At 41.1% G+C, this 11,959-nt stretch overlaps 1 protein-coding gene across 1 annotated transcript in view; it reads right to left on the minus strand.

The window, feature by feature from the left end:
* Window positions 1-8,170, minus strand: part of LOC146501310 (hormonally up-regulated neu tumor-associated kinase) — a 15,925-nt gene extending 7,755 nt beyond the window's left edge. Inside the window, exons 1-6 of the mRNA XM_085133500.1 lie at window positions 7,044-8,170; window positions 5,219-5,341; window positions 4,873-5,042; window positions 903-958; window positions 656-794; window positions 365-492 (exon numbers count right to left, since the gene is read on the minus strand). Of these exons, the coding sequence (XP_084989626.1) occupies window positions 365-492; window positions 656-794; window positions 903-958; window positions 4,873-5,042; window positions 5,219-5,341; window positions 7,044-7,301 (874 nt within the window). The 5' untranslated portion in view covers window positions 7,302-8,170. The remainder of the gene's footprint in view (window positions 1-364; window positions 493-655; window positions 795-902; window positions 959-4,872; window positions 5,043-5,218; window positions 5,342-7,043) is intronic.
* Window positions 8,171-11,959: the final 3,789 nt, after the last annotated feature.

Below are 11,959 nucleotides of genomic sequence, written 5' to 3' on the forward strand. Positions count from 1 at the left end.
GCATATTTCAGCCAGACAACACTAAACTACATACTGCATCTATGCCAACAACATGGCTTCGTAGTAAGAGCCCGGGCGCTGAACTGACCTGTCTGCAATCCAGGTGAAAATATTTAGCACATTATGAAATCTAAAATATGGCAAAGAAGACCCAGGACTGCTCAGAGCCTACAATCCTAGTCCAAGTCCAACAGCAGCTCTCCTGAGTTCCCAGATATTTATGTAGTTAAAAGACGAGGGGGTGCTAACCAGCGGTAAACGTAACCCCATCCCATTTTTTTCTGTCCTATTGTGAATAAAGTTTTGGTTTATGAGTTAAATACGGTAACGATAGAAGCTTTGTTTCGGTCACTCTGATAGGTACCTTTGCTGATGTCACCGGGGATGCTGCTGATCTCCCCGTTGACCATCTTCTGGTGCAGCTGTTTGATGTTGAACGGCTCAACAGTGAAGGGCAGAGTTCCTGTCAGCATTGCAAACATGCTCACGCCTCTGTAGATACACACAACGGGAAAATGTGAGGAGGCGGTCGACACGTTTACATGAAAAATACTGAGAAAATCATTACATAATCTGTTACAACACTATAGAAAAATGTGTTCAATATCCAAGCTGAGAGTTTCTCTGATAGACCCACTGAGACTTTCGCACTTACACGGACCACACATCCACTTTGGGTCCATACTTCCTGTGAGCGAGGAGCTCCGGGGCGGCGTAGGCTGGACTTCCGCACTGGGTGCTGAGGAGCTCCAGAGATAAAGAGTCGGTCTTCAGGGTGTTACTCAGGCCAAAGTCTGCGGGAGAAATCATCATCTTACAGCAAAGTTCCTTTCAGAAGTTTTAGACAGCTAAAACAGTTTAGCGTAAATAATTAAAATCAGTATGTTAGTGACGAAACATACCCACAATCTTTATATTGTTGTGTTCATCCAGAAGGAAGTTTTCGATCTTTAAATCTCTAAAAATAGGGGAGAAGGAAACAAAGAATTGGTTAGGTCTCAAAGGAAGAAAGTGGTTCATAGTAGCATTTTTATAAGGCTCTGTCCTTAATCCTACAGGAATTTCTAGTTATTTTTCTCCACACAGTGCTGATGAGTGTTCTGGGGCGATTTACTTGACAGACATTGTGGTGGTTGCTCAGAACTCCAACACTAAGCTTTTTCTGTGTATTTATAGATGACCAGATGAGATGGGATCAGACTGGACCCACAGAAGCAAAAGGAATAACCCAAACGCTAAATTTGGGTTTGGGTAGAGCTCAAGCTTTTGGAAAAAATCCTCAAAAAGAGAGTTTTTGTCAGAATAATCTCCTCTGGTGATTATGTTTTAGAAAAGAAGCTACTCGCCCAAACTTAAAAACCTGCACTCGATTTTCAAATCGATTCACGTCACCTTTTTCTGACTTATCTCTTATTCTTTACCAAAATACCATATCTCTGTTCACCTGAAAAAGTTGCTTCATTCCCCTGAAAGTACCCCAGCCTCACCACCGACCACACTGAATGCACTAAAACTACCAAGCTAAATGAAAATCTGCGGTCAGGAGCGAGAGAGCCCCTATAAACTACAGCCTGGGAATCCGCCACGCTCCTTTCATCTGCCTTCGTCTAACCAAAAATCCAGAAAACCCTGCTCACACAACCCGAGACGAGTTCAAAGAGAGGCAGAGGAGGAAAGAGAGAAAAAAAGAGCAAGAGAGAGCGAGAGCAGACATTGTCATAAAGGAGAAAATGTATGCGGTGAACCTATTGAACGTGGGTGGCAGGAGGTGCGTTTAAGTGCAAAATTTCCATTTATTTCCAGTTTAATCATCTCTGTGTGGCATTGTGGTGCAGTGTGTGTGCGCGCGTGAGCGAGTGCGTGCGTGTAGGTGAGCGCGTGGGTGTGTGTGACAGAAAGAGGTGCCATTGAAGGGTTGAGAGCGACGTCGTTGAGGGACTTCATTAGAGAGGAAGTCCATGATGTTGTGATGATGTGTGAATCATGGCGCCGGCGCAGGATGATGAGGTCATTGCCTGGTAATCACATTCCCACCTTCAGAGGAGCCAAGGTCTTAAACCAAAGCGCAGAGCTGTGCATAATGTGTGCGGCTGTTGTGCAAGTGTGTGTGTGAGAGACTATTGAGTCTCTAACACCTACACGTACTTAAATACCACTAAAATAAAACTCTCATCTCCCACACTGCGCTGTGCCCAGCACTTCCTCCTCTGTAGGCTGTTAATGTCCTGCAAACGTCTTTCTGTGTGTATATGCATGCTTTTTCAAGATGTGTGCATGAATCATAAAGCTTAGAACCATATAAACAACTTTTTGTTTTGGTTTTTTAATTCTCTCTCTTTTTTTCCACCTTTTTAAAAATAAATATCTTTGACTAATCAGCTCAACGAGAATATTTTCTTAGTAATTTTCGATTAGTAGGATTTTCTACTCGCCTATCAAACATGCTTTAGGAGATCACGTGTCAAAGGCCATCTGAGATTCAAATTTGGCACTAAATTCTAAATGTACTCAAAAGTGATCAGATCAGGTTTGGGGGTCACTGTGGCCTCACAGCTGGTTGCCCAAAAGCTTTCTTTTCTTTTCTTTCTATGATTCTGAGCTTTAGTTGGAGTCGACAAAACCAGGTATGAGTTAAAATGTTAAGGTGGACTTACTACAGTAATTTCCGCCCCCTTTATTTTATTGGCGGGCTCTACTAGAGTAGCTTTGCATGATTTACAGTTTAAAATAATCCATATTTATTCTATAATGGGTCTTTATACAGCCCCATCGGTTCACTGTCCACCTGACACAGGCCTTTAAAACCAACTTTCCTCTGACTGGCTCTCCCTCATCAACAACTGTTTAACACCACTTGCAGGCAGCTGCCATCCTTAAAGTGGCTTCGGTGTGACAAGACACTGATTAAACGGTCATAAGATAGCGTCAGTCTGCTATCAGGTGACTGAGCGATTACATCCAATCTGTGATAAATCTGTGAACATTGCAAACCTGTTGCCATCTACACAGAAATTCAAATTCCAGCCAGAAACTCAGTAATCTGGAAGGGAAGTTCAGAATTTCCCCCACAAGTAGATACACAGTTGCTGCAGGACTGTGATTTAAATGCTAAATGAGGAGCATGTACAGCAACTTTGCTTTTATTGGGAGTAGAGCACAGAGTAGAATACTGGAAACCAGATGATCTGAGTTCCCTAATGTAAAGAGCAGACAGATAAGTTATTGGGAACATATTGGGAATTGTCTGCATTTATAAATTAGGCAACAGTTATTTGCAAACCTGTGCCAACCAGAGATGGGCAGTAACGCGTTACTGTAATCCGATTACTTTTTTCAAGTAACGAGTAAACTAAAGGATTACTATTGCAAAAACAGTAATTAGATTACCGTTACTTTCCCGTAGGAACGCTGCGTTACTAAAACCGTGATTTTTTTGCGAGAATGTCTCATGACAGTGATGTAAGCGAGTGAGACTCGTGACAACAGCTGTGTGCAGATCAACAATGGATCATATATCGAGTGCAGAGAGAGTATGAGCGTGCAGCGTTTAAAGCGTGGAAGTACTGACCTTACTTTGAGTTTGATTCCATAAAAAGTGACAAAAACATTAGTGTCCGTTGTGCGTGGGAAGAAAACTTCTTTTTACAGAGAAAAAAACCCCTAAACTTCCGAGCAAGCACCGAGTAGCTACGACGTAATGGGAAACTCACAGAGAAACTCGCGGATTCTTCCACTGACCGCTGCACACCTGCACCAGGGTAAACCTCCGCCTACCTCACTCCTGCTTTACAGGTGAAAATAGAGCAACAGGACCGCTAGTCTTTGACTTTATTTATTTTCTGCTGTGTTTTACTTGCATCTATTTGAAAGACTGAGTGTAAACACACAAAAATATTTTATTTTATGTGCTGGAATGTGCAGAAAATAGTTTTAAATGTTAAACTAATTTCTTCCAGTCAGAGAATGTTGCATATAATTAAATTTTTGCTTGATGCATAAAGTTAAAAGATTAAAACTAATAAAACAAGTTTTAAAAAGAGACTTTTCCATTTGATTACATTTTGTATGATGATTATGTAGAAAAAGTAGAATTGGGCTGAAAGATCTATCACTTTATCACCTATTCAGGTTGTATATCGTGTTTTTAAAAAGTAACTAACTAAGTAACTAAGTAATTAATTACTTTTGAAAATAAGTAATCAGTAAAGTAACGGGATTACTTTTTTGGGGTAGTAATCAGTAATTAGTTACTGATTACTTTTTTTAAGTAACTTGACCAACACTGGTGCCAACCTATCTGAGAGTGACTGCAGTCACTCCAAGGTAGACAATTCTTTAGAGACAGGTTGCCTCCCAGCAGGTGACCTGTGCAGTCGCTGTGCGATCAACACCAGTTTGTTGTTGCAACTGCTTGCAACTGGTTGTAGAATGTGAAAACATTTTGTGCAATCATTTTCCTAATCACAGGGAGGTTCCTGTTCCATGTTTTGCATCTATATTTATATAGCAGGTGACCTGGACCTACTGTGTTCACAGTCAGAGTGAGAGAAGGAGATTTTTAATTATTTTATCACCAGCTAAGCTACTGATTGTTCATCATCATCATCATTTTCATTAGTATCATCATCATTACATCATCTGTTGCATTTTAGTATAAAGAGATACCATTTGCAGCATGTTTAGAAGCTCTAAATAGCATCTGTTGTATTGCTTTGACATCAGTTTTACTTGGTGAGAGACTTAAAGCCGATTGTAGTAATATAACAATTTGACAACTGTTCAAAAAGCATTTGATCTTTTCTCTATGCAAATGAGTGAACTGTGAACAACGCACAATGCAGTGTGTGTGTGTGTGTGTGTGTGTGTAGTGACCTGTGCACGATGCCGTGTTTGTGCAGGTGTTCCACAGCAGAGAGGATCTGTCGGGTGTAGCGCCGCACCTCCCGCTCCTCCAGCCTCTTCCTCTCACAGATCCTGTCCATCAGGTCTCCTCCAGCACAGAGCTCCATAACCATGTAGTAACTGTTCTCCGTCTCCAGCGTCTGATGCACAGGATTATTCATATGTGGTTCACAGCAGATATAAAATAAAATAATAGAAATATGTCTCTGGATTCATGTATGTGTATTTCTGATGCTGTGCATGTTAATGGTTGAGGGGTGAATATGTACTTGTTGTTGTTGTTGTTGTTGTGATTTTTTTATTTTCATGTCTTTACCTCCAGCAGAACTACAATATGAGGGTGTCGCACCATCTGATGAATGCGAGGCTCCCTCTTCATGTTCTTCTGTACATAGGAGTCCTGTCGTGCTTTTTTTTTGTCTATCACCTTAATGGCTACCTGAGAACAGACATGCACATTCTTTTGTTTTGTTGTTTTTGCCAGAAATCAACAGAAATTTACACAAAGACACGTTGCTTTATATAGAAAATAGATTAAAATGTTCACAGATGACTGTAAGAAAACCTGATATTTATTATGACCAACATGTAACACACTTGAGTTGAAATGTCAGAGGCTTATTTTAGGAAGTAGGGTGTGTACTTCTGTCACTTTTTGTGTCTGCATTTTCTCCACTCAACCAGAGGTTTGAGTCAACGGCCTATAGTCATGAACCCTTCAAAAGCTCAGGATACGGACTGCTCTGAACGCTCGAGTTTAGACTTTTGCCACTTAGTATGATGCCAGAGAGAGAACATCCTTAATATGGTGATCTCAGGAACTGTCTGTGAGCACTGCAGCTCCACCCACCTGCTGTTCAGTATAAGAAGCAGCCAAACAGAAAAGAATTGGCCTAAAGGGAGAATGAAGGGAAAGCTACAGGTAGACTAAGTGTAAGATTAATAAGGATTATTGTAAACTGTGACTACTTTAATAGAGTGAAACAACAACACTGAGTTGGAAATGAGAAAAAATATTTAAATATTTGGTAACAACAGCATTTGTGCAACTATTTTTCCTCAGAATAACGATCGCGGCAAACAAGGACATTTTTATTTAAAATGGACTAAAACTGAATATAAAAACCTCAATTAAAATGAAATAAAATAACACCCTCCTCCCCCAAAAATAAAAAAACACAACTAAGTGAAACAATATCCTGCACTCTTTCTTTTTATAAAAAAGAAAAACTATTGAAAGTGAACTAAAAAGAAAATTTGAAAACGAAACAACCAAAATAATCTGCAAAGACAAACAAAGTAAATGTTTTATTTATTAAAAAATGACGCATCTTGGCATCTTGGACACGTAGCACCGTTGGTTTAAATAGCATTTAAGATTCTTACTGAATGCGCGAGTTTCTGTGTCATAAACATGTAAAATTTTTGGCTTCAGTCAACAAAACTTTTCCAGAGAAATCCAAAGGCCCCCTGCAGTGGATGCTTGCAGGTTTACAGTTTTCACCTGAACACAGTATCTACCTGCAGAGGGTAAACTGGGTTAAGAGGAACAACAACCCCCCAGATGAGTTTGGCCATCGCTAAGGCAACCAGGTCAGGTACATTGCCAGGGTCAGCAACTCGGTGACCGGTGAAAGTTACACTTATGGATACACACAACCACACACAAACACATTACTGAAACACATGCACAGTCTCGCCTGCACAGTGAGTGCAGATGGATGTGGAAGACACAGAGTACTTACAAACATGCAAATTCATGTTTTTTGTTCATCTGAAAGAACATCAGTCTGCACTTTTTAAAGGAACTAACGACAGACATATTGCACAGAAACATGCATTTCAGACGTCTTAAATCTGCTGAGCAAATGTTGTCTTGTAAAACCCCTCATAGTCATCAAATAAGCAGTTATGGATGAATCTGACTGAGTTCTGTGCACATAGCAAGAATAATAACAGACTACGACGTTCTTTAAACCCAAGAGTGTATAATTATCAGTTACAAGGCACTAGTTGTAAGCATGTAATCATAATCTTGTATGTGTGTGATCTTTTTCTTTGCCAGTGTGCCACCCCACCAGTCAGTGACATGTCACTTCATGTCTGCTCTCTAATTGTCAAATTGGAGAGAAAGCACTGACCTTTTCCCCCGTGCTGATATGCAGCCCCTCCATCACTTTGGCAAATGAGCCCTTGTTGATCATTTTCCCCACCAGGTAGGATCCAACCCGTTTGGAGTGGGGGAAGCTTCGCAGCAGCTCTCTGGGGACCTTCAGGGAGGGCAGAGGCAGCCTCTGCCGGCCCAGCCCAGAGGCTTCCCACTGGGACACCCCGCGCTCCCCTACGCCCCCTCCCTCGGCAACCATGTCCAGAGCAGGCTTCACCGCAGCAGCTGGCATCCCGGACAAGGCCCGGGCCCCATGTGGCCTCCCCTTTGCTCACAATCGAATCCAAAAACAGGACAGTCCTTACAGAACGGACATGCTAACACACAAATGCACACAAACAGACACACAATGCTGGAGTTTAATCACAGCAGGCTCAAATCCTTAATCAGCAAGAGGCGTCTTCAAATGCAGATTTCTGCTATCCACTCTCGGGTGAGTATATCCTTTTGTTCCAGCTGTCAGATGTACGACTCCTCTTTTCTTCTTTCTTTATTTTGCCTTTTAACAAGCGCAAATGCCTCAAAGTGTCATTCAGCTGTTCACCCGGCTCCTCTCTTGTTCTCTCACTCTGCCTGTCCCTGCCCGATAGTGGATGATTAACCGTTGTGTTCTTAGGTCAGCTCCAGTGATGAGGAAGACATTCTACACCTAAATTACCCCCCCCTCCTGCACCAAGGTACACACGGATACTCGCAGTTACACAGTAACCGTTTAAAACGATCTTAGTTAGTGTTCTTGATCGGCTCTTTTTCTACTTCTGTCCATTTCGGTTTCACTTCAGACACATAGAAAAATGTGTGTTAACTGTACACAAAGGTCAGGGGATTGATTGTAAGTGTTGGAAGCCTAAAGATTCATTATTAGCTGAAAATTCAGCTGATGATCCAGAATTTGTTTTAATTTGTTTCCACAAGTTCTTTCATGGATTGTAAAGATCTAGGGAAACTGTTCTGATGCTAAACGTTAAATGAGAAGATACTCTTTGTGTGTTAACATGCTAAACACAAAGCTAGAGCCAGAATTTAGAAAAGCCTTAGAAGTGCTACAAGGTAGATTAGCTAGAGCTATGCTAGCTCTCTCTCTTGGTCTCAGTCTTTAGGCTCTGCTCAGCTTATCAAAGCTATGTTAATATCAAATAATGTAAGACATGAAAAATCAGTCATCTTATTAAGGTGACTGCCCCTCCCTGAGCCTGGTTCTGCCGGAGGTTTCTTCCTGTTAAAAGGAAGTTTTTCCTTCCCACTGTCACCAAAAGTGTTTGCTCATAGGGGATCAAATGATTGTTGGGGTTTTCTCTGTTTTCTCTGTATTGTTGTAGGGCTTTTATCTTACAATATAAAGCACCTTGAGGCAACTGCTGTTGTGATTTGGTGCAATATAAATAAAACTGAATTGAATTGAATTAAAGCCAAGAATCAAACTAACCCAGTTCCCCAAAATATTCAGCAACATGTGTCAACATACTTGTCATACTACATACAGTAGAATAGAATATAATAATCCTTTAATTGTCCCACAAGGGGAAATTTGGTTGTAACAGCAGCCAAAAAGACAAATATACAAACAAACAGTACACAGGACACGGAACAGAAACATACACATTTTTTCTTCCATATTTACATTAAGGACAATGGTTACTATAAACAGAGTACTGTACAGTTATTAAATTAAATAAAAATAACTACAGGTAAGAGGCAAACCAGGTTGTAGTGCGAATCGGTTAATTAACTTATTGCAGTTACAGCATTGATGTAAACATCTATGTTTGTTGGGAGCAGTTCAGATTGTACAGTCTGACAGCTGCAGGGAGGAAGGAGCTGCAGAAACGCTCCTTCATGCATCTAGGATGCAGCAGTCGGTCACTGAAGGGCTCTGCAGTTCAGCAACATCTACATGCATGGGGTGGGAGACTCTGTCCATCAGAGATGTTATTTTGGCCAGAGTCCTTCTGTCTCCCACCACCTGCAATGGGTCCAGGGTGCATCCCAGAACAGAGCTGGCCTTCCTGATGAGTTTATCCAACCTCTTCCTCTCAGCTGCCGATAAATTGCTGCTCCAACATACAACACTGTAAAAAATGACAGACAGTAGTTGATACATTAATGAATTCAATTCAGTTCAATTTTATTTATACAGCACCAAGTCACAACAACAGTCACCTGGAGGAGCTTTATATTGTAAGGTAGAACCTACAATAATACATACAGAGAAAAACCCAACAATCATATGACCCCCTATGAGCAGCACTTTGGTGACAGTGGGAAGGAAAACCTCCGGCAGAACCAGGCTCAGGGAGGGGCGGGGCCATCTGCTGCGACAGGTTGGGGTGAGAGAAGGAAGACAGGATAAAGACATGCTGTGGAAGAGAGACAGAGATTAATAACAGATATGATTCAATGCAGAGAGGTCTGTTAACACATAGTGAGTGAGAAAGGTGACTGAAAAAGAAATACTCAATGCATCATGGGAATCCCCCAATTCATTTTGGCTAATTAGAGAGAGCAAGTTAACAATGCGAAAACATCCCCTGTCAATCATAACTGTTAATATTAGTACTGACTTCTTACAGGAAATCTGTGCTAAAGCTACACTGCAGACATGCTGCATCTGCAAACCTCTCTGACACCCTGCACCATAACCCGACGTGCACCCACTGGGAAATGTAACTACTCATCACTAAAAGCATAGCCAGCAACTGCCGTGATTGGCCTGCAGAGATGGGCAGTAACGCATTACTTGTTCCCCAAAATATCCAGCAACAGTAACGCGTTACTGTAATCCGATTACCTTTTTCAAGCAACGAGTAAAGTAAAGGATTACTATTGCAAAAACGGTAATTAGATTACCATTACTTTCCTGTAGGAACGCTGCGTTACTGCGTTACTAAAACCGTGATTTTTTTGCGAGAATGTCTCATGACAGTGACGTAAGCGAGTGCGACGTTCGTGACAACAGCTGTGTGCAGATCAACAATGGATCATATATCGAGTGCGGAGAGAGTATGAGCGCGCAGCGTTTAAAGCGTGGAAGTACTGACCTTATTTTGAGTTTGATTCCATAAAAAGTGACAAAAACATTAGTGTCCGTTGTGCGTGGGAAGAAAACTTCTTTTTACAGCAAAAAACCCCTAAACTTCCGAGCAAACACCGAGTAGCTACGACGTAATGGGAAACTCACAGAGAAACTCGCGGATTCTTCCACTGACCGCGGCACACCTGCACCAGGGTAAACCTCCGCCTACCCCACTCCTGCTTTACAGGTGAAAATAGAGCAACAGGACCGCTAGTCTGTGACTTTATTTATTTTCTGCTGTGTTTTACTTGCATCTATTTGAAAGACTGAGTGTAAACACACAAAAAAAATTATTTCATGTGCTGGAATGTGCAGAAAATAGGTTTAAATATTAAACAAATTTCTTCAAGTCAGAGAATGTTGCATTTAATTAAAATTTTGCTTGATGCATAAAGTTAAAAGATTAAAACTAATAAAACAAGTTTTAAAAAGAGACTTTTCCATTTGATTACATTTTGTATGATGATTATGTAGAAAAAGTAGAATTGGGCTGAAAGATCTATCGCTTTATCACCTATTCAGGTTGTAAATCGTGTTTTTAAAAAGTAACTAAGTAACTAAGTAATTAATTACTTTCGAAAATAAGTAATCAGTAAAGTAACGGGATTACTTTTTGGGGGAAGTAATCAGTAATTAGTTACTGATTACTTTTTTCAAGTAACTTGACCAACACTGTTGGCCTGTTTTTGAATTTATCAGTGAGAAATAACAATCACTGCCTCAATGTAAGGACTCACAGTTGGAGGGGTCTGCTGAAGTCGAATCAGGATGCATGTGAGGGAATGTAAAACGTGACAAAACGTGAGAAACGAGAGAAACAAAGTGAGCACAACAAAGAGTCGGGGGGGAATACCAGAGTTTTATTTGTTTCTATTGTGCACATAAAACACTGGGACACGACCACAGGGTAATTAACACATAACACACCACGCAAAAGTATGAATGCTGGTAACGGCATCGGCCTCTTAGGTAGGTTACCTCGAGAAAGGATTCCCTACAAAAGTGTTATTTAGATGTTCGAGGTCTTTTGTTTGGCACAGAGAGGTGAGAGGTCAACAACAAATCCCCCCCCCCCCTCCTGCCCCCTCTCCTCCAGTCTTTCGCCAAATGACTTTCTTGAAATCTCTAAATCAAAGATGATATTTACAGGCCAAATCCCACGAATTGAATCAAAGCCTGAGTAAGAAACCAAATCATAAACGAGAACAATGATTTCCAGTGAAAACAGCAGTTAGAAGGGCTTCAAGTCTTGTACTGACTCAGTGATACAATACTTGCTAAAGAAAAAGGTCATCATTAAAGTGTGTGTCTGCTTTCCTGCTACTGCGTGCATTAAGGCGCACGTGTGTTTGCACGTAGGGGTCAGATTGCACTGTACTGGCACTGGATTCTTCCTCACTCAGCTGATGAAAACAGGGATATAGCCTTAGATCGGCCATGTAACCCAATACACTTGCGCGCACACACACACACAACCTTACGCAACCTTTAATTGAGCGCCTGCAGTAACCAAGTGAAGCCTCTATGGTTACCTTGCCTTAAAAGTGGTTACACTGTATAATTTGATTTGGCATTTTGACCAAACGACATGACAGCCTGTCGTTAAACTCGCTGTGATCACAATCGGCACACCTCGTCTCCCATTAGGTTACCATGCCAACATTTTTTTTTAAAAGAGCCAACTGGGGGCGCATAGTTATTACACTGGAATGAAGGTTTTGTTTTTTTCTAGAATATTGTGAAAACAAGACAAAAAATATGAAATCGAAGCCCATCGATGCATAAATATGTCTGTGCATACTTACACGCCAGGAGCA

This window comes from Neolamprologus multifasciatus, chromosome 15 (genome assembly GCF_963576455.1).
Source record: "Neolamprologus multifasciatus chromosome 15, fNeoMul1.2, whole genome shotgun sequence".
NCBI lineage: Eukaryota > Metazoa > Chordata > Actinopteri > Cichliformes > Cichlidae > Neolamprologus > Neolamprologus multifasciatus.